The sequence below is a fragment of the Carlito syrichta genome, unplaced genomic scaffold (assembly GCF_000164805.1).
Source record: "Carlito syrichta isolate Samal-C Ts95f unplaced genomic scaffold, Tarsius_syrichta-2.0.1 Scaffold101961, whole genome shotgun sequence".
In the NCBI taxonomy this organism is placed as follows: Eukaryota; Metazoa; Chordata; class Mammalia; order Primates; family Tarsiidae; genus Carlito; species Carlito syrichta.
The window spans coordinates 211,971-236,071 of record NW_007046057.1 but is presented as its reverse complement, the minus strand read 5'-3'; the positions used below and the strand labels follow the sequence as shown (position 1 = coordinate 236,071).

The 24,101-nt window shown below is 35.1% G+C and overlaps 1 protein-coding gene across 7 annotated transcripts in view; it reads right to left on the bottom strand.

Annotated features, from left to right (window-relative positions):
* The window catches only part of LMO3 (LIM domain only 3), a 62,604-nt gene that overhangs the window by 33,187 nt on the left and 5,316 nt on the right, over positions 1 to 24,101 (bottom strand). For 5 of the 7 annotated variants that reach the window (XM_021715693.1, XM_008064786.2, XM_008064781.1 and 2 more), the window contains exon 2: positions 19,363 to 19,576. In XM_021715693.1, coding sequence (XP_021571368.1) covers positions 19,363 to 19,568 — 206 coding nt within the window. In that variant the 5' untranslated portion in view covers positions 19,569 to 19,576. Of the gene's footprint in view, positions 1 to 19,362; positions 19,577 to 20,691; positions 20,871 to 23,504; positions 24,024 to 24,101 lie in introns of those variants that run through there. The other 2 variants (XM_008064770.2, XM_021715696.1) reach the window with 2 other exon arrangements.

Here is a 24,101-nt window from a genome sequence, read left to right as displayed (position 1 = left end):
AATTGTAGCTGTTCCTAGTGTATTATTCACTTTATATACCAATAGACTATTTGCTAATCCCTTTCAAGTATATAAATCTATAATAAAAAATAAAATTAATTTTTATATGCTTTTAAACTTTTTTATCAGGTTAATTTACTGTATTAAGATTATGCTCAGCCAGGCTCAGTGGCTCAGCCTGTAATCCCGCGCCTTTGGGAGGCTGAGGTGAGTGGATTGCCTGAGCCCGCGGGTTCGAGACCCGCCTGGGCAGCAAGACCTCATCTCTACAATAAATCAAAAAAATCAGCTGGGCGTGGTAGCACATGCTTGTAATTCCAGCTACTTGGAAGGCTGAGGCGGAAGGATCGCCGGAGCCCAGCAGGTCGAGGCTGTGATGGTCGGGAGCAGCCACTGCACTCCAGTCTGGGCGACAGAGTGAGACTCCAACTCAAAAAAAAAAAAAAAGATTATGCTCATTTTTCTATGAGTTGAGTTTTAGATATTTTGAATTTGAGGTTCCTGTGTAATATTTACTTGCAGATGCCAAGGAAGTTGCTAGATATACACTTAGAGGAGAGCAATGGGCTACAGGCAAAGATTGAATGAAGAGTCATCACAACACGAAGAGAAATTAAAACCATGAAGACAGATAACATCTCTTAGGAAAAAGTACGCCACATAAGATTAGTGTTCTTGGGGTACATCCTTTACTCATGTAAGTATCTAATAGGGATGAGATTCTTTTGCCAGAAAAGAATCAGAATGTTGTAGGGTCAGAACATCCAAGACAGTCTAAAATTTTGTTTTTGTTTTTTGTTTTCTTTTTTGAGTTGTGGTTTCACTCTGTCGCCCAGGTTGGGGTGCAGTGGCATGCTCACAGCCACCGCAGCCTTGACTTGCTAGGCTCAGGGTATTTTTCCGCTTCAGTCTTCCAGGTAGCTGGAACTACAGGTACACGCCACCACACCTGGCTGATTTTTTTGATTTGTTGTAGAGACAATGTCTCGCCATGCAGCCCAGGCTGGTCTCGAACCTGTGGGCTGAGGCAATCCTAGTTTAAACCTTTTAAAGAGAAGTAAGCAATGCTGTTAAAAGAGAAAAGAGACTGTAATACAATTCCTGAGAAACAGCCCAAAGGCATCAGCAATTAAATATCAGAGAGAGCAGCCAGGCTCGGTGGCTCAGCCTGTAATCCCGTGCCTTTGGGAGGCTGAGGTGAGTGGATTGCCTGAGTCCGCGGGTTCGAGACCCACCTGGGCAGTGAGACCTCATCTCTACAATAAATCAAAAAATCAGCCGGGTGTGGTAGCGCATGCCTGTAATTCCAGCTACTTGGAAGGCTGAGGCAGAAGGAGTGCCGGAGCCCAGCAGGTCGAGGCTGTGGTGGCCGGTAGTGGCCACTGCACTCCAGTCTGGGCGACAGAGTGAGACTCCAAATCAAAAAAAAAAAAAAAAATTGTCAGAGAGAGCAACATTAGCAGAGTAGTAGTTAGAGGCAGAAGCCAGTTCATAAGTGGGTGAGATGCAAAGGAAGTAGAGGAAGTATGAATGACAAGGATAGACTACTCTTTAAGGAAATTAGATAATAAAAATTTGAATAATACCAAAAATTGAATAATACTTTATATGAGGAATATGAAATATTTTTTTCAAATCAGGAAAGTCTTGGGTATATTCATATGTTTAGGGTCAAGTGGCAGGAAAAAAAGATACTGAATACAAACTCACAGGATATTGGCAGAAATGGACCTAAGGGCATAGAATTGCACTTAGAAGGAATAGGAGTACACCATTCACACAGATGGGATACAAGAAGTTGAAAAAAAATGGAAAAGCAGATGAACTGTAAATAGTGGTAAGAGGCTGATTTATATAAAACCTCATATACAGTATCAGTGAATTATCAATTTATATGTTATTTGCTTGTTACTGTCAATGCTTTGACACACTGTAGAAGTAGATAAAAAGGGGATAGCATACCAAGCTAGCATTGGCATGGTGGGAGATTGAGTTTGAAAGGGATGAGGACTTGTCTGATTAACAGGTTCCTATTGTCCAGGGAAAGACAGAAGTCTCAAAGATTTGACCAACTTAGGAAAAATAAAAAAGGCCATAATAGAACAGATGAGTGTCTGAAATAAAAGATCAATTGTATTGCAATCGAGGAAGAATGATTGTATGGAGTTTAAGATTCCCGAGATGAAATACTTTTTGTAAGGACAAGACACTACATGTGATTCTGAAATGGAGGGCTGATGTTCGGTAGGGTCAAGAAGGCTTAACAAATTAGGGCTTGGTTTCAGATGGGTGAGCTGTGAATCTGTTAGAATTATGAAAGAAGAAACTGACGGCAATGAGAAAGGTGAAAGGTAGTATCATTAGATTGTTTGAGTTTTGTTAGAGGATATACTTTTTTAAGTGAGTGGCAATAATTATGCATATCCAAGAGAATGACAGTGGTGTATATCCAAGAGAATGCCAGCTTCTCCTCTTGGCTTCATGGAATGTGGGATTTAGACAACTATGTAGCACCTTGTTCCTTTCAATTGCAAAAATGAAAACTGTCTCCTTGAAGGAGAGACACATTGCAGTTAATACAAAAGAGATGAAACTCGGTTAAAACAGTATTTTCTGGCCAAGCACAGTGGTTCATACCTATAATCCCAGCACTTTGCTTGGATGAGGTGGGAGGACTGCTGGAGCCAAGGAATTCAAGAGCAGCTTGGGCAATATAGCAAGACCTCATCTCTTCAAAAAATCACCTGGGCATGGTGGCATGAAGGCGGACGTGGAAGGATCACCTGAGCCCAGGAGTTCAAGGCTGCAGTGAGCTGTGATCATGCCACTGCACTCTGGCCTGGGCAACAGAGCAAGATCCCAATTCAGAGCATCTTGCCAAGACTGTGGATATAGGAAAGGTTATTGACAAATTCATGAGGCTTTCAGAAGGCCTAGTGAAAAATGGTGTTGAGTGAAGTTAACAGTGGAAATATATAGAGAATGAAGAAAGCAGTAGAAATAGGAGAAGTATAGAATTAATATTGGTGTGTGAAGGAGTGGTGGTAGTGGGCATACCTTTTGTTTAATGATGAACATTATCAGGTTAAGAGGCCTGTTTAGAAGTGGATGGCCTCAAATGTCTTAGCTTTGGCACAGTGAGCATCCCAGAAAATATGCTGCTGAACTCCAACCTTGAACTGCTGCCATGAAGTTCAAGAAGAGGCAAGAGAGCTCTTTTCTCAGGAGGGGTTGGCTTCCACCTCAAAGAACAGTGCCAACACTGAAAGTTCTTTTAGGCGGAGAGCTCTGAAGAAGGGGTATGACTGGTGTATGTGAGATGAGGAGCAGTGGTGCCCTCTTCAGTAATTCAGGGTATGAAGAAACATTTTCAAATACCTCAGACAACTATAGACCAGAGGGCCTGATCAGTTATTTGAAAATAGAATTTTATGGTTCTGACCAAGAAATAACATTCTAGTGGTCTGTGAACCACATTAGAGTTAGTTGCCATTACCTTAAGTCCAAGAGATTTTACTTAAATATCTAGAAGAAAAATCTGACTTATCTAGAGTCAGCAACATTAGACCCATACTCCTATAGCCTGATAGAAGTAAATCATGGTTTTCCTCTTTGGATGGAACATCCAAGCCCCAATTCACTACATTACTATCCCTGCCAGACTTTGGAGCCTGTAGGCATTTGTGTTTGTAATTCCTGTTTTAGCCATTGATGAGTTAAATAATCCAGCCTATTTTATTTACATCAAAGTATCATTGTAGAAAGTAAGTTATTGTCTACTGCCTCAAGAAATAAGATCTGCATATGTGTTAATATTTTTAAAAAATAGATTAACTTTATGCTAAATAAACATGATGATAAAGATGAATATTAATAAATACTAAATGTTGTATTTGCTACAAACTGCATCTTCCATAAAGTGAGTGCAAATGTTGCTCCAAATATTATTTCCAAATATTATTCAGATTCATCTATATTTCATATATAATATCCAGACTAGAAAATTAACTTTATCATATTCTCCCCTTTTCTAAAATCCTCTCACTCAGCTATCTGTGTGTCTCTCATGTGTCAGGCCCTATGCTCCTACCTGTATTTTTTTCCCATTGTACATTGTACCCATTCCTACTAAACTATCTCATTTGAATAACTTCAAAAATAATCCTCAGAAGACAGAAACAGCTCCAGTTACCATAATAAAGGGAAAATACGGGTAAGAAAGTACAAATGTCTGAAGAGTCTATTAATATATCAAGTAATTCTAAACAATTATTAGGAAGTAAACTTGATCTGGGCCTCCTGGGAAACAAAGAAAAGAGGGAAAATGTAAACAAATATATGATTCACAAACCCCAAGAAAAATGTCATTTAATCATTTGTAGTTACAGAAACTTATCTTATACTGAGATCTAGGGAGAAATTTCACCAGTGATTCTGCATGACATTGTATGATACAATAAACAAAGTCTACAGTTGCATCCTTTAGATATTTAAGTTTTTGCAGTCATTTATTAAAAAATATTATTCAACATGGGATAATGGTAAAAACCTAATGTACAACTCTGTGAAAAAAATTGGGGGACCAAAACAACAGGGGTCAAGGTCAAGTACATAGCTCTCTGGCTTGATCTAAAGGACATTTAAAACCATCAGAAGGAATAGTTTTAATATCCAGTTTTTCAGGTAATCTGTCATAGATAACTATTTTCTTCAAATGACGCCTTAAAAAATAAGAATTGAAAAGTAGCATTCAAAGCTGCACTCTCTGGCAAGAACACAGAGTGCTAAGATGTCATGATATGATAAAGTTCATATATAACTAAAACACGTATGTGAATGGAGAACCACCCCAAAACTGAGGTAAGGAGAGCTGAGCTTTGCAATCTTCCTCAGCAAGCACTTCTGTGTCTACTCTAACACACAGCTGAGTTACAGAAGCCCTGGACAAGTTTCACACTAGCATTACTTTTTATGTCCATAGAAAAATTTCTTGTATAATATTGTCCAATTCAGGTCAATTGAATTCTGGAAGACATCTGCAAAGATAGTGCATTTCATTGTAGGGCTATCTTGGCAGGACCCGAGGCCACATCCTAGGGTGTGCCAATAAAGCTATACAGTCAGGGTAGAGAATTCAAGATATACATCTTTAGGTTCCTCATAGCAGTAGATGATGTTTTTTTCGACTTCTCTTGTACCCGAGTTAAGCTCCTTGTAGCTCAGATTATTTATTGCATTACTTTTGTGCCCTTTCTCCCAAAGGAACATATAAGCCATACACAGTTGGCATCAAATATTACTGGAAGACAGATTTGTTTTTAAAATGATGAAATTAGATAATATATCTCATCTAAATTCATGGAATTCTCTCCCCTAATAATAGAGTCATGTGATAGCTTAAAAACACATGCTTCATCATCATTCAGTAGCAGTTTGTTCATCAGAACATTTTGTACTCTTCTAAAAATCCAACATATCTCGCCACATCTCATATCTGGTTATTTTCCTTCTCAAAAGGTCTTGTTACAAACCCAATGCATTTAACTACCAAACTATGCCCATAAGGGCACTTGGACAATGGCTTACATTATAAATTACAGTAATTGTGGGTGCTGCTGACCTGCCAGTCTCAAATATATTTATAAGCTACACACACAAAAAATGAAATGAACAAAGTGATTCAGATTAACCAGCTCTGACTACTCATTTTAAGAAAATCACTGGGTGTGCCTAGGATCCAATGCTAACAATTTGTTACGCACTGCAGTGTTACAGCTTTCTAAATGGTAAGTAACTGTTTAAAAATTCCAAAGCATTCTTAAAATGTTTTACTTAAACATTTCTGCAATAAAATCTTATTGAACTGTTGCTTTCATTAATTTTCTACAGACTAGAGAGCAAGGAATTCAAGTTCGATTTTTTTTTCTTTTAACTTTGCCTACCACTAGCAAATAAACTGTGCCTCTTTTTTAAATAAACCCCTGGCCTTGAGTTTTGGCCCCTTAATAGTAGCCTACATGGTTGACTACCCTTGGTGTTAAATTTTCTTAAATTGTATTTCTGTCAGTGTATCATTTTTTTAAGCAATGGACCCTATAATAGCAAGCACTGGTCTGTCAGGAGTGCATTTTAACAGCACGACACAAGTATTTTTCACTACAGGAGACAAACAATGATATGTATTACATGCAGTAAACACTGCCTTTAGTACATAGGGTTCTCTTAGCATTTATCTGTCTAAAAATCTCACTGTGTCCTGGAGGGAGGGTTGTGAGGGTGGGGGCCGTGAGGAGGAAGAGAAACCCTGCCTCATATTAATGTAGCCAGTGGCTGTGGTATAGCATTAGAAAGAGTCCACATGCATTGTCAAATTTCTCATGAAAGAAATCCTTGATTTAATATTAAATGAACAGAACAAGGTATACTAGCTCATGCTTAGAAAGTCTCTTTCTTTCAAATCACCACCACATCTTTCTCTTACAACTTCTTTCTCAAGCTTTGGTATTTTGCTTCATTTATTTACAAGTATCATTACCAAACAACTCTCAACAGAGCAAAAAAAGCTACTAAGAGATAGTATTCTCTAAATTGAGAGTACAAAAATCCCCAAAAACCTTAAAAATCATTAGTATGTCCACCTATTTTCATTAAGTGAAATATTTAAATATTTTTGCAATGTTTAAAATTATAATGAAGGATTTATGATTCATAAATACATATAAATTAAAGGTATACACTTAAATTTCTTTCAGAATAAAGATATATAATCAAAATGTTTTAAGAGCATTGTGAAAAATAACATCAGTAAAAAAGTGTTGGCATTCAATTGTCCTTGCCACCTGAGAAAAAGATACAAAATCAACACCATAAAGAAAACCTAAAACAACCTAAAATTTTATAATATAATTCTACCCTATGGGATATTAAATAGAATGCTTTACAAGGCCATAGAACTTTTATATGCTAAAATGAGGACAGCATAGGTATGTAAGATATTTTAGAAAACTATTACCTCAGTTATAAAAATGAAATAGAATTTTCAATAGTTTTCCCAAAGATCCAAATTCACCATAATTTATGTAAATATACATAATCTTAATTTAACAACCCAATCCAAATTCTAATAATCCCCATTGTTAAGTTTTTTTTTTCATACAGTCTCAAGTGCACATGGTATTTAGATGTTTTTCCACCCATCTTCTTTGTATATGAAAAGTTAGCAAACGATCTTATTATAGTAGTAGCCTTTCATATTCTTGATTATTAATCACTCTTAAGCCTCATCTTACTCTGTTTCTTTAATCGTCTCCTCAAGTTTAATTTCCCCACTATCTTATCTTTATAATTCAGTGCTATTCTTCCTTCATTACAACAGAAGCTGACGTTGGAGTGTCAGGCAGTGTATTCAATTCTTTCCCTATGGAGTTTCATAGGCACCCTATTTCCAGATAAGTAACCTGAGGCTTGGACAGGTTGAGTAACTTGCCTAGGAACACACAACTGGGATCTAGCAGATTGGGGCAGACTTCAAACCTAGATTCTTTACCATTATGCTACTCGACATGCCTCTAAAACTTAGGAATTAGATCTAACCTCACCTAGTTTGGAAGATTATAGGGAACTGGCAAGAAATAGTATGACTATTTTTTAATAAAGTAATACAGAAGATACAAAATAGCAGATGAATGAGTGCTAATAGGAATATATGAGTAATTGGCCATTAATGATTATTGGTGGAGGAAAGGCAACATCTGACGTGGAATAATGAAGAACACACAGTGAGACATTTAAAACACTCTGTACTGAAATAAATGTAGCATAAGCTTGTGACTTTGGAGTTATAGTAGAAAACTAAGTTGTGATGCATATGAAAGGTTCTGCTGCTAAATTGAAAAAGAATATTTTTAAAAAAATTAATTGAAAATCTCCTCGCCGGGCTCGGTGGCTCAGCCTGTAATCCTGCGCCTTTGGGAGGCTGAGGTGAGTGGATTGCCTGAGCCCGCGGGTTCGAGATCCGCCTGGGCAGCGAGACCTCATCTCTACCATAAATCAAAAAATCAACCGGGCGTGATAGCGCATGCCTGTAATTCCGGCTACTTGGAAGGCTGAGGCGGAAGGATTGCCAGAACCCAGCAGGTGAGGCTGCGGTGGCCGGGAGCGGCCACTGCACTCCAGTCTGGGCGACAGAGTGAGACTCCAACTCAAAAAAAAAAAAAAAAAGAAAGAAAATCTCCTCAAAATGCATCACTTTTTCTCAGGTCACTGCAGATACCAGAGTTAATCAAAAGACAAAGTATTTTTCCTATTTAGTCAAATAAGCACATGATCTCTACTCCAAAGAGAGTGGTTGGTTTAATAACTACCACTGTCAAGATTATTTAAACACTATGCAAACTATGAGGTCAAGATCGAGCAATGTTTCCTAAAAAATCAAGCTCAAATTCATCTACTCTGGAAGATGAAGATCACAAAGTAGTTAGGAATACTCATCTCTAACTTAATAAGGACAAGGTAGCATCTGCTGGGAAGAATGAGAGGTCTGCTAGAAATTATAACAGAAAAAAAGCACCTAGGATGCAGTTAACAGTAGAATCTAAGCCTTGTGAAGTCCTTTGTCTACCACCTCCCCCCAGCTTTTTTGAAATGTATGAGTCAGGTGCTTTTGTGCATAAAGTATAGCTGCCACCATTTGAAAGCCCACCCATACTTTTAAGATTCAAAGCACATTAGCACAGTTTTTTAACCAAGCATCATCCATGATGATATCCCAGTTTGATTTGCATTTAAAGTTTAAATTTGACCTTAAAATTTTTTAAAGATAGTTTGCACATACAAATTCCACTGTCAGAAATAAATATTAATCTCTTAGTTTTGAAGATAGATGCTTACTTAACTCTTCTTGATGCGAAATGAGCATTAGTGAGCTAGGATTAGGTTAGTGGGTTAAGTTAGTGGTGAGAAACATAAGCATAAACCACATTCATGTAACATTTGTCTCATCTCATCAAAAATGCAGTTCGTTTTAGCTGGACATGCTGGCACGTGCCTCTAGTTCCAGCTGCTTGGGAAGGCTGAGGCAGAAGAATCACCTGAGCCCAGTAGTTTGAGGCTGTGGTGGCCATGAGCATGCCACTGCACTCCAGCCTGGGTGACAGTGAGATTCCAACTCAAAAAAAAAAAAAAAAAAAGAGAATGCGATTCACTAAATTGCTTCAAATTAAAATATATCATTAATATATCTTCTCTAAATGCTCAAATTAGAAATATTTATGAAAATTAGAGCAAATATTTTATTTTAAATAGTTTATACAGAAGATAACAATTAAATAGGGTTTGGCTTAACTTTTAAAAGTGAAAAAAATATATATCACTCTTCAGACCTAGAATAACTGACTTATTCAAGAATAAAAAGTTGACAGCCTTTGGAAAACTCATGTCTTTTGCAATTTTTATTGTCCAAGAATTCAAAAAATATCAATTACAATGTGATCAAGGTGGAGTTTAACAACATCTTCGGCCAGCCCCAGTTCATTAATATAGGCATTTCCTAATATATCACATTGAAATGCCATATCTAAATAGTCCATTAGCCATATTAGAAGATGAATATAGATGCATCAACTTAAAATAAAGCATAACTATACCATCTCTCATGGACTGGAAATAAGTAGTCAAGTCAAATCCTGAGATCTATTTTCAGATTCATATTTCACAACTATTACTTAATCATACAGGGTCATCAATGAGACCACATAAAAAGACTTCCAAAAAAAACTTCGAGTAAATAATGAAAAAACTTTTTATTCAATTCAGATGAGTTCATAATTTCAAATGAAACTGATTCCATAACAGCCTAACTCATTATGCTTTACAATGGTTCTCAAATGAAAGTATTGCCACCTTCCCAAGGGATGCTTAGAAATGTATTGGGAATTCTTGGTTGCAACAGTGACAGGGGATATCATAGTCCCACAGTCGCTGCCCTTCATCCTCACCTCTCCTGCTGTCACTCCAGTGACACTATCTTTGATGCCCCTTAAACACATCAGAAAAGCACTCAACTCATAGCCTTTCTACTTGCTGTTCCTGTGCCCAGAACGTCCTCCCATACATGCCCATGGCCAGCTCCTTCACTTTCTTAAGGTCATGGCTCAAGTCACCATCTCAATGAGGCCGTCCCTGTCTATCCTCTACGGTATTTCAACTCCCCACCCCTCCACACACAAATCAAAATTCTGCAAATCTCTTATAGTGCTTCATTTTCCCTTCATACTGTTTACCATCTCCTAAGGTACTCTGTATTTACCCTGCTGATTATCTGTTTTCCCTAACGAATATAAACTCTTCAAGAGGAGCATGTATTTTTGTGTTTTATTCAGTGCTGTATCTCAGAGCCTTGTATGGTACCTAGAATATATAAAATAGTGATATTTGAGCAATAACATATTACCGCAAATATGTTATTTTAAATGTTTTATACCAGAAGATAATTAAATAGGGCATCGTTTAACATTTAAAAAGTGGGGGGAAAAAAGTCACTCCTTGGACCTAGAACTGACTTATTCAAGAGTAAAAAGTTGACAGCTTTTGAAAAATCCACATCTTTTGCAATTTTTATTACCCAAGGATTAAAAAAATGGGGGCAAGGATGCTAAGTGTTTTGGAAAGGGGTGTCATTCTAACTCTATCTTAATCTACCCCCAAAATATAACCATGAAGTTCGAAGATTAGCTTTTATAATAGGACTACTGGCCTACAAAAGGGTTTTTACAGAGTCCGGTTTGTACTTATTATTTATAATCTCCCTTCTTTAGAAATTTTTAAAACTTCTCCTGATCATAACTCTTCTCACTTTCTACATTAGTTCCATGGGACACTACCAGTGTAAAACCCTTTATATATTTTACTTAATTATTTAACAACAATGGTGACTCTCTTTATCAGTTGTGGAAAATTTGAAAAATAACTTGCCCTTAAGTTATTCTCAAATCTCCAGGTTAAATACCTTATTCTTTACATAGCAAAAGATTTATAACTTTATACCCTATTTATATATTATATAAAATCAGTTAGAAATATAATATTCAACAACCATTATTTATAGGAATGGAGTATTTGCACTCAAATATTTGTTAAGTGACCAAATAGTTTCATTGTAAAACTGTTACAGAGATAGCAAAGCATGTAATCATAAATGTAAACCGCAATGGTACCCTCTCAGCAAGGATACACTATGGAAAAAAAAAAAGATTCTTCTAGCTGAACCTTTCTAAATTTTTTTCTAATAAATGACCCCAGAAAATACTCATCTGTAAATTCTAAGGCAACTCAATTATTTATAATTTCTCTATATCTTCCAAAGCACAGATGGTCTCCAGTGGATATTTATGTGCAGTATATTACAATCATAATATAGTTGACATTCTCACCTGTGAAATGCAACTAAACCTGACCATTGAAACTAATACTTGTACTTAGTGTTAGAAGTTATGACTGCTTTGTCATTTGCCTCCCCGTTCCCACACACTCACTTAAGCAACAGGTACTACTCCGGTTATCTTACCCTGTATTTCTACATAGCTACTATAAGAATATACTTTTAATGATAAACTCAAAATAAGTATTATATTCAATGTCATAAGGTGTTTTAAAATGTAAAAGTCTTGATCCTTCTATTTTAGGTGAAATGTGAACCAAATATAAAAACATTATCCTAGAAATGTAAACTTTAAAGAAATTTTTTAAATACTTAAGATATTTAAAATCTTTTAAAAACAGCAAAAAACCCAAAGTAGGTAAATATTCATCTTTGTTAGAGCTACTAAAATAATAACATGGCATTATTCTAAAAGTTTTAGGGGAATGAACTAATGACATCTAAAATTAGTTTTTCCTCCTTGATGTTGCCGTTTGAGACTCAACAGCTTAAGTGTGATGGGAATTTATTTTTTTCTCTGTGGTATTTAGACTACTATTAAATGTTAGCATTAGCACATTTTATGAAGTTCTATGCACCCTTACCAGTCCTTGTCATATTTGATATTTATACTTACTAAAACTGATTTTCTATTTTTATTAATAGGATGGGTTTACTGTGGACGATGCTTTACTGCATTAGTAATAACAATTTTACTTAAATATGGCTTTGGTGTACTCCTCTGCAAATAATCTTTGAATTCCTAAGAGTCTTTTACTTTCCCAGTAGTCCAGTTGGAGAGTTTTTAATATTAAATTGACTCATAACAACACATGCTGATTAGAGTCTAACTTAATACATGCAGCCTAATGTTAATTTTCCAACTTCAAATCAGGGATCTGACTATTCCAAAATGATTATTCATCTCAAGTGTGATTTTATTTTAAACTTGTAAAGCTCACAACTAGAGATTTTGCATTCTAAAAACCTAACATGCTAGAGCAAAGGAATTCAGCAAAAAGATTTAGAATTGTTACATAACTACAAAAATACTGTTGAGAAGAAAAAGATTTATCAAGAAGTTTTGGTAATGCAGGACAGAAACTAAAAACGGCATATTCAAATGCATGGTTGGCTGATGTAGTTTATGAATATAGGAAATGTGTCTTATTATTATAATTAAAGGATATGCATAAGTCCTAATGAAAAATCTAAATGCCACATTTTTTTGGATTCACAGTGTAAACTTCCACTTCAAAATAAATTTCTCATAAATACCTTGAAAAGGAAAATACATGTTTAGCCATCAAAATAAGTATATTATGACAGTAGAAATAGAACAGACAATATCAAACTCCATTAGAGCTAAGAAAAACAGAATCGGATGATTAAAATCAAAATGGAATACATTTAGGAATTCTATAGTTTTATAAAACTTATCTTTCACCTTAGAATGATGAAGACCCCATAAGAATAATCAGTGCTATAGTTTGCAATATTAAGGAGTTAGCTAATATCAAGTATCTGAATTTTACAAGTTTCAAAACTTACCAAACTATAGTGATTTGGCTAAAGTCAATGATGACAAATGATAATGACCTTTTTTAAGGTTACACAGATTCTAATCTTTGTGCAGTATGCATATATACACTGACACCTCTTCAAATGCTTAACAAGGGAAACTCCATGTACCAGCAAGAGTCACCACATATAAACCAATTTTATAAGCCAATTAAACTAGCAAAATGAAAAAAATACCTTTCTTAAAGAGACATGGCTAATACAAATACTGTTTTATAAAAATATCTTTTTAAATCGTTGAACAGAGTATTGCTATTTTTATTTGGACTTTCCTTGTTTTCAAGATCTTATCTAGAGTTTTCACTTCATATATTTTAACATTTATGGATAAAAGTGAGAAGTGTTTGCTAATTTTTTGAAATTTGGGGAGAGACTGCAGTATATAATTTTGAATAATAGAAGACATTCTCTTAGGAGTTGGAAAAATGTTTTCAATCCAAATACCAAAATAAGACTTCAGTGCTTCACAGTGTAATGAAAGAAAATACAATGGTAGTTTAGGTTTGTGCAATTCTTCTTTTAGGCTCTATGATTTTTTATGTGAGGAAGAAAACTGAACTGCATAATACATTTCTATAGTTCATAATTTCATCAAAACCATTTACAAAATTACAACTTTCAGCACACTTTTAAAATGAGATTCTTTAACAAATTATGTTTATGCATAAGTCAAAACAGCATTAAAATTTATTATTAGTCACTTAATGGAAGTTAATGGTGAGTTTATAAATGAAGTGCTGGCTTACTTTGATATAGTCTAAGCACATCCAAAAATAGAAATTCTTTCCCAGAATTCTATGTATTTATAAAGTGCAAAATAAGCAATTCTAGTAATTCTCAAATGTAGTTCTTCCAGATGCATTTAATCCTAAATATACTTGTAGAAACAGAATATTTTTCTGCTAAGTCAGGTATGCCTAACTTATCCATCTTATGTGTAAAAACTATCCTGACAGAAGTATTTCATGCATTATAAAAAGATTTTAAAAACTGTAAAGATATAGAAATAGTATAAAGTATTTTTAATACTCTGGGAGGTGGTGAAATTTTTGGTGAAAATATCTCAACAGTATAAAACAAACCAAAACAAAAAGTCACAAAACTAAAATAATTACATTAGGTATATAAATACTCATTAGCTGAAAAATGAATACAATATAGAATTAAGGATAGGAATATCTAAATTAATTTACAAATGAGAAGAAATTCCATATGTGCGTCAAATATTTTTAACAAAAATAGTTGCAGGCAAGTTGGTGCTCAGAAAGTCTAGTACAAATCCACCAATTTTTTTTTCCAGAGTGAAGAACACACTCCCACAGTATAAAACAAAATGTATAAAACAAAATGATTACTCCTGATTTGTACTGGTTCATGAGTCGTATACAGCTTAAAATGTTTGAAATCAAATTCAATAATGCTTTCCTAGGGTAAAAGGAAAAATGGATGTAAAATTGCAACTTTTCATAAAGTCATAAACAAGGTAAAATAATTTACAAGGAATATAACAGAGTATCTTTTAATAGATCATGGAGTTCAATATGCTCACGTGTCAAAGTATTTCATAATACTAAAATTAATTTAGACATTTTGGTATAATAAAAATTATGACTATAATAAAGTATTTTAAAAGCTCAAATGAAGCTCAGAGAAAAAGTTATTTGTAAGGAGTTTCATTCCATATAAAAGCTTAAGCTTTTGGAACTTAAAACAATTAAAAGTAATTTTTCAAATAATAATAACGCACTGCTTTTCAAGAAAATATTTCCAAATGCCTAATATTAACAAGATGACAAAGGAGGAAAAAGGAATGGATACTCAACATTAAAAATGATTCTGTGCTGTGAATTGCCAGATAAGACAATATTAACAACATATTGATATTTACCTTTAAAGTTATCATTATGGACTAATATAAATTTAAGCTAATATAAAAATTTAGAAGCACCAGGTTTGATCAGCATGAACTAAAGTTATAGCTCGATTTATGCTCTATGTAGCATTTTAATTTTCCCTTTTAGGGTTATTATATTATTATATTAAAGCATATAAAATTTGTAGTCAGCATAGCAAGCTTCAAATCATTTTAGTTAATTGGCAACTATGGTGAAGCATGAAGCATCACTCTTTCTCAGTAGTTCCATTTTAAACAAATCATCCTCACATATAAAAATAGCAAATTGCATTAAATTTTATATAAGACATTTTACAGCTTCTCATACAGGAACAGCTATAAGCAGCTACCATGGCACATACCACAGCAAACAGCTTTGAATAAACTCTCTGGCAGGATAGCATTCATATAGATACAAGATACCGCCTATATCGGCTTAATGCTTATACCACAAGAAGTTGCAAGCTTATAGAAAAAAAACAAGTAAAAATTGGCTAAAAGTTTGAGTGCTAAGTTCTGATATTCTTTATTGCCTTAGATTGAAAAGTAAAGTATTTTGCTATACCCCTAGTCCTGACCATCTAATGCTTGCCACAAAGTATTAATTCTAAAAATACGGTTATACATTGCACTTTATTAATATTTTCCAAAGTGAAATAAGGCTGTGCAATGGCAGTAACAAGAGTCCCTTAAACATCATTACTAAAACTACTATTTTCACACAATATTTAATCTACATTAGTATCAATTTTAAGCTCTAATTTGAAGTACAAACATGCTTCTATGTCTAATTTGTCATGTTTACCATTAAAAAATAAACAAATATAAATCCATTGGATAGATTTTTAACAGATACATTTCTGGGTCTTGGAATACAAATATTGACTGGCAGACAAAATTCATAGTTTTAGTCAGAAAGTGTGTTAGAGGAAGTTTTAATGAGTCAATCCTCTTTCTTTATCTAATGAGTATTCAAAGGAGAAAAAAAAAACCAATCCTACAAATAGGTAAATTCTGTCTCATCATATATGTGCATTTTATATTCTACACCAACATAAAAGATATTATACCATTTCAGTTATAGAAAGGGAACTATTACACAGATAAGATCCAAAATTCAGTGCACACACTATCAAATATGTTTCTTTTCTTTTTCTTAAATATAACTAATTGTGACATAAAGAAAGAAAAAAATGAAAGAAAATTTTCTACAATAATAGTTTCTATAACCCTTAAGAAAATATCTTACAATCTAAATTCCTGCATTTTCATATTATATAATATCTCAGATTATCATCATAAAACTTTAAAAACATATCCTTATCACTACTCAAAGTGAGGCAAAACAAACAAACAAATAGCATAGAACTTCAGGACTCACTGCTAATAATTAGAAGTTTTTCTTCTTTTTTTTTTGGAGGAAGAAATTTATTAGGAATTTAATACACTTGACAAAAAAAAAAATGTTAATTTCCTCTAGATGTAAAAATGTATTTGGTCCAGGATAAGACCTATAACCAATAATTTACTAGTACAGGTAAATTACTTTTTTCTTTATTATTTTCCATATTCTTACCTAGATAGGGAAATATAAATCTGTAAATTATTTATATTCTATTTGGTGCCTCAGAGAAATTATATAATAACCAAAGGCCAAAAACAAAAGAAAATAAAAACTTTTTAAAAGAATTAAAATGGTTAAACATTGACTATATAAAATACAAAAAGGAAATACGCTGAACTAGGAGAAAAATAACAATTATCTTCAAAGCTTACGAAAATAGCCATTTGTTCATTGATCATAGAACAATGCAGATTTTATGCAATTAAGTAAACAATTAGATAACAATTTTAGGGCTAACTCTCTTTTTCTCTTAATTTCTTCCATTGCTTAAAATTATACCCTTCACACAGCAAGCATTTAATAAACATTTTTGACTATTTATACATAATCAAATAAATTAAGGTATATATAAAATCTGTTTGACTGTATTTGTTGATTTAACGTACAGAATCAGACTATTTTAATTTGCCAAACACATATGTTGTTGAACATCTATACAAGTTCGTTGAAACATAAAATGCTTTCAACATAAAATTAAACACCACAGCTGTAGCATAATCTACAACACGTAACACAATGTCTTACACACACAAATTCTCCATTTCACTTTTGCAATTTTAAGTGTTGATGAAGTCGCCAAAGAAGTCACGTTTTATACAACAAACCTTCAGTTTAAGTAAGGGATAAGCCTGCTGTTAACAACTTAGTTTGAAATGTTAACAACCCTGAGGCTGTTAACATAACAACTGGCCATTAATGTGGTAATGACCAATTTAAGAGGAAATTGTGCTCTGAGAAATGAATATATTAGCAATCAGGATCAGAGTTTATATTTGAGAGTTCGATATACTTTTAATAAGTTAACTAGCATTAAAAGTTTGAACCTATCAGAAATTAACCAAAAGATATTCCACAAAAAGAGATATAAAGATTTCTGATACAAACACTATTTTGGTGAATTCTCTTCAACAAAACACTTGAGACTATCAAATACCAGTTTAACATCATATTTTTTACTACCGTAAGAAAAATAAAACAAAACAAATCTTAGGCTACTTGCTGTGCTTTATACCATATTGACAACTGTGCAGCAGTTTCAATCATAAAACAGGCATTTCGTTGGCAAATTTCTATTTTTGATTGTTCAAGATTCAGATTTCAAGCTATTCTCTTTCGAGTTTACTTAATTTTTGTCCTCTTGTTTATTAAGTCATATTAATGTTGCCCAGGCTATGTAAACTCCTTATTTGGAATTGTAACATAAATCCACTTGAGATACCGAAATTATAAACAAATGTAAAAGTCAAAAAGAAGTAAAAGAGCTGTGACTATTTGTTAGCACAGATAAAGCGAAACTAGAAAGCAATGTTAAATCACTAAAAGCAAATACAAATGCTTTATGTGGAAATGAGGCTCTAATTCACAATGAGCAGAAGAGAAATTTTTATTTCAAAGAGAAAAGTTCAAAGGCTGGAGGGTTCTAAAAGAATTCACATTATCCATTAATTCTGATTAGTTGTGCCAACACAATGAGAGAACCCTGGCTGGAGTTACTTCTCACTGTTAGCACCTTGTATGCATTTTGTGCACTCAGAACAGAGAAGTAGTAACAAGTGGTCACAATTAGTCAGGAGGCTGTCAGACAGGCAGTTCTAAGAGTGGGAGAGAGTGGACTCTAATAAAACAGTACTGGTTTCACCCTCTTGTAACTACCATTAATCAAACGATACATTTTTATACAGAACAACTGCATAGGACTGAAAATAACGGAATTATATACTATGGAGGACCAAATTCCCTAGACAACACTTCCCAAAATGACCAAGATGGTTAAGGAGTTACTCTGATTGATAAATTTTGTGTCTCAAGGGAAAAAATTCAAAATAAATCGCATAATGTCAGACTAGAAAAATGATTAATTGTATTAAATATGAAAACCCCAATGATGCCATATATCATTTCTCTAATTTGATAGATCCTACTTTATTAATATAAGTAATTTGCAGCTGACATAAGTCACAAAGTTGCCCGAAAAGCAAAATAATTTTTCTTCAATGGAAGTTCTATGTTGAGCACTTAGTGCTGGGAAACAAACTTGGTTGGCTTCATGGTTTCATAACCCAAAACACCTGCCTTGTCCTGAAACTGTTCTGATATTTACAGTTTAGAAAGTGGCTCTCATTTTCTCATAATGATGGAAGTCTTTACTTTTTTATTATCCACAAAACTGCTGGCAAGTCCGAGACTGTTCAATGCTCAGTTGTATTTTTGCAATGACTATTTAGAATTTCATGGGGGTAGGGGCGATGTATCTTTACTTAGAGAAAGATTTCAGAACTGTGTGATAAATACTGCTAATAAATATCAGCTAAGGATTTGCACCTGACTTCCTCTGATAAACCTGAAACAGAAAGGATAGCTGAATAACTTTAGAAGAAAAAAATTCAGGTCCAACTAAGAGGCAATACATTATCTTGCATAGTGTATTTTTCAGGTAAAAATGCAGAGTTAAACCATTTTGCCAAAAAATTGATTCATTTCTTTGTGTTATACTCAGCCTACCTTTCTTCCTAGGCGCTAATAAAAAACTTGTATGCTGATTTCTACGAAATACATCTGTGACACTAACTGGCAGTTTCAAAGTAGGAAGTGGAATAAGCGAATCCTAAATATGAGTGTGCAGGCAAGCTAAATGGAAACACTTTGGATAGTGTGGTTTGCTGGCTATTCCTTAAGCAGTAATTTGCATAGCACACACTGGACAACATTTTGAAGGCCAAGAGGTCAACCTTTTTTCAGGAATATAAGCTGGTAGTAAGGAAATAAAACAAGCAAACGAAAAAATACACTTACAAAAGTACTTTAAAAGGCATCCAGTCATCACTGGTGTGCAAGGATAATTCCTACCTCAGATAGTCTCTGCGACAAAGGATAAGATTAGCTTTAGTGTACAGGGTGGAGCCCACCTCTCCCAAGCGACAGTCACAGCAGGCACACTTCAGGCAGTCTTCATGCCAATATTTGTCCAGTGCCTTTAGAAGATACCGGTCCTTGATCTTTCGGTTGCAGCCAGCACAACCTTTCGGCTTGGTGTCTGGCTGGACTGAGAGCATTTGTATACCTAAAGAAAGACAAAAACAAACAAAAAAAGAGCTGAAACTACCAGACAGAATAAAAAGATGTCCGAAGACCTCAAACAAGTTAAATATATAATACTGCCTTTTTTCTAGGAGTGTTAGATTTTCTTTTGTAGGGTTGTACTGAAATCAAACTAAATTTTGGAAACCAAAAGTCTCAGACTTTATGCAATTCTTATCCAATCATTTATAAAGTCACACCTACAAAGGAGTAATAATAAATTCATGTTGAAGATGATTAGTTGACATTTTGCAAACATATGAAGTTCAATAACATTAAATCATTTCATAGTGCTCCCATTCTTCTCATGGAGCAGTTCCTTTAGGAAGAAAATGTGAGTAAATGGCTAACAATTTGAAAAGAAAGCGATTTAACAAACTAATCCATGCAGTCTATAGAAGTCAAAAATGAGTTTTGTTTAACTCCTTAAAAATTTTACTGAATATGTACCTGATGGTGGAAAAAGAGTATACTTGATATGGGATTACACTAACCTTACTCAGCGGTAGAGATGTTTTAGTTAAATACACAGCAAAGTCACCCGAAAAGCTCACCAATCCTATATTGCTTGGTTACATCCAAATACTTCCTTCTGGGTCCTTGATATTTCAAAGTTTATTTATTATGTTAAAACAAAATAATGTATTTATACTCACAAGCATCAGTCAGTGCCTATATTAATGGCAGTTACTTAACTATATATTACATTCTTTTACATAAAACTAAAGTCCATTTTTCAATAAAATATTTACTTATTTTATTGGAGAAAAGCAACATTGAAATACATATAAAATTATACAAATATGTGTATAAGTATATTGCATACATACTACTCTAGTCATAGGGATATTCATATATTTTAAAGATATATCTGCATCAAAAATCAGGAATCTAGCTGGGTTTTACAACTTGAATGAAATCTTTTCAAAGACTGGATATTCACCTTTGAGTTTCTTCTTATTTCCTAGGTATGAAACAACCAGCCTTTAAAAAAGTTAGATCATCTATTCATATTTTACTAAATAACTCATTTTAAGCACTATAAAGTACTGCAGACATCATCAATTCCAAATTCCCTCACTTTACAAATTATTTTACAGGGGCCCAAGAGACATTAAGGGACTCGCTTAAAGCTGAAAGACTGCTAAGCTATAGACCAAGGCCAAGTGGCCTTCTTACAGTGCAGAGATCCCTCTGCTATGCAATGCTTCATCTCCTAGGCATAAAGTTTTAAACTTGGATGCTGAAGGATACAAAACACCAAATGTGCATGCATTTGAAAGAGTTTCAAGAAAAGAAATGCCAAGCTATAATCTTGTGCACTTCTTGTGCATTTCCCGTCTCCAAAATAACTAAACCTTTTTCAGTTTCCTCTGATACCTCTGATATCTTCACCCTATCATAACCTTCATAACCCTTTTTTACAAAAATACACTGATAAGAGACATAAGGCATCCCCACAGCTGAATAACTTTTCTAGCTACAAATAATACATGAAATTGAAAATAATATTGTTATGATGTTCAACTTTCATTCAAAAATAACCTGTAGTGGAGGAGGTAATGGCAGGAAGGAAGCAGGCTAGCTGTTCTTTCCCCATTACATGCATAGCCGTAGTCACTGGAGCTACAGGCTAACAGTTGGATTTCTGCAGAAGGGCAGGTGGTATCCCTATAGCCTGCTTTCTGTTCCTTTCCTTTGAAGGAGCTAAGGGCCTAGTGTAGATTAATCATAACCCTTGATAGTGCTGCTAAATCTCACTCTCTAGAACTTCTAACAAATGAAGTTTCTTTGATCAGAACTAGTTACCCTCTTCCAGCAAGGTTCCACAAGGAATGAATCCCATTAATTACAGTGCAGTACCAACCCAAGTGCCTCTAACCAGATACCTAGGGGGAGGGGGAGATTTTGATTTACTAAATGAAATTCTGGATTTTGTTATTGAAAACATCCAGAGATATATTAAGAGTAACTATTCTAATTATCCAAACTATTATTTTTTAAGTCACAAAGCTCAAAGATTAAGGTTAAAAAAAAATCTCCTTGGTAGAAGCAAAACTATGCTTCCCAGACTGGTATTTCTACCACCAAGCATAGGTTAGCTATCTTTATTCAAAACGCTTCACAACCAATACAGGGGATACCAAGATTTGGCACAAGTAACACTACCCTGCTTGTCTTCACAAAATGTTTTTGTTGTGTTGACATTTTAATTTAGCACTCAGAGGCCAATTAATATTTGAAACTCTTACATTCTCTGTTTGGCCTTGGGCATAAAAGGAGTTTGATATTTTACACTCCATTTCAGTACCTTCTTTTAAAGAACATCATGACATTTCTCTTGAAAATGAAATCTTTCAATTTTATGCAAGTTATCAATTGTAGAAAAAGAACTATTTTGTAGTCACCAAGTTGCCATGTACCTAAAAGGTGTAAAACAGTCAGCGGCTTCCTCTCTTCCTCCAGAAGAACACGTCTGGGTAGAGTTATGTGTTCGTAGCTGAGAAACATTTCACAAGTTGCTCATAGCACATCAGAACTCATAACTAGTTTTAGATTGGCATGTAAATTGTTCTGAGGGAAATTCTTATTGCCTCTGAGACCCTGCCATTCTGAGTTATTTGACAGTTTAAGGGAAATCATAATTAAAAAAAAGACATAAATAATAGCCTGTGCAGTGTGGTGTGCAGAAATAAGTAGAACCATTTCATTTAAACTCTGGTGAGCTTTTAATTGCCTGGATTGCATTGTGAGGCGGCCTAACGGTTGATTGCCTCCATTATGTTCCCTTGTTCTGTGCCATTCATCCGCACAGTCTCAGCTTCAGTAGTTAACACAACAAAGTAACCACAACTCCACAACACACAGGGGTTTTAAAAATAATAATAATAATAAAAGATTTGCAGCACTTAGACACAGTCTTTTATATTTTTGGACTAGCTACATAGAATGAATGGAAAACATTTTGTCCCTGTCGGAAAATTCACAGAGAACAATTTGGGAGAGGGAACAGGAAGAGGGAATACATAAAGGGGTTTGGAAGAGATGAGGTGCCTCAGAAAGATGCTAAAATGGGAATGCAGGTTCTGCAGCTGGGAGCAGTGACACAGATTAAAAGAATTTGGCCAACACAGTCATTCGATTGCCAAGAGGTACCAAACAAAAGATTTTCTCTCCTCCTGCCCATCTTCATCCTCTCCCCAGCCCCCAACCCGGATTGGAAAACTGGATTGGGCCTAAAAGCTTGTTTCTCTCTGTTCACTGGCCCAAAGCATCCCTACAGGCTGCAGCCCCCTAAGGGACAACAATGCAAATAGATGTCCCCAGATCTCAGGCACTGGAGCTGCTTAACTCTGTTCTGCCCCTTCAACTCCCAACCCCCCTCCCTACCCTTCCACCCCCCCTCCCCTTTTTGAGCAATGGAGCTGGGAACCAATTTGATTCCCTTTTTCTCCAATGCAGCTGCAAGGCTCAGAGATACTGACATTTTTCCACTCTTATCAGTTTAATTACAGTTACCATGGCAGCAAAGTGCTAGTGCTTGGCAAAGGCCAACAAGAGATTTGCAAGACTGAGTTCAATTTTGATGCAGCTCACATGCAAAATAAAAAAAAAAAAAAATAAGAAACATACATACACTCTAACAAAGAATCCCTTGCGGAGTTTATGCTCCAGCCTTTTGTGGTTGTGTCTTTGCAGCCACACAAGGATGGTTTGCAAAGAATGTAGCAGTATTTGTTGCACCTAGCAAGATTAATTGGTTTAAGCAGCAGTCTTTCAAAGCAGTTACAACAATAATATTTCGGATCTTTTAGAAAGACACAAAAGCAGCGGAAGAGCAGAAAGGCTATTGAGCAAGCCAAGAGTGCAGAGCGCCGGCAAAGTACATCTGTGATAGATTGTAACCTTACCAAAACTTTTCTCCTTTTTCTGCATGAGTTGACTTAGGCGTGCCTGAGTCGCAGCAGCTTCGCATTGAGCACCAAGCCCAAAGGTAGAAGTAGAAGGGGGTCTCCTTGATTTGACTCACGTGTGGACCTGGTGCGCAGCCTACACCGCCGAGGACCGACTATTGTGAAGCCACTTTGGGAGCGGGTCGGAGTGGCGGCAGGGGGTGGGGGAAGGGATGAGGGCGGCCAGACAAGACACGGCGCACACACGGAGCCCCTAGCAGTGTGGCAGTGTGCAAAATGATGGCGAATGACAAAGCCACATGCTTCCCTAACTCTGCCCGTAATCCTAAAATCCCAGCGGCCCCTTTCAGCTTCCTGGTAACAAATGGATTTGATTAAACTGTCACATGCAGCGTTAGCATAGCATATCATGTTCAATATGAAAAAGATCATAAATCTGACTTGTATTTCATAACAGCAATCTGGGTAGCCCCCGTAAAAATGTGCTGCATCAGTTTGAATCTCAACCTATTAGGACACAGGCACCTTGTTCCAGGGACCCTCTCTCCTCTGGCTACTTCTTTCCCCAGCGTTCCCCCCCCCCCCCCCCCCCCC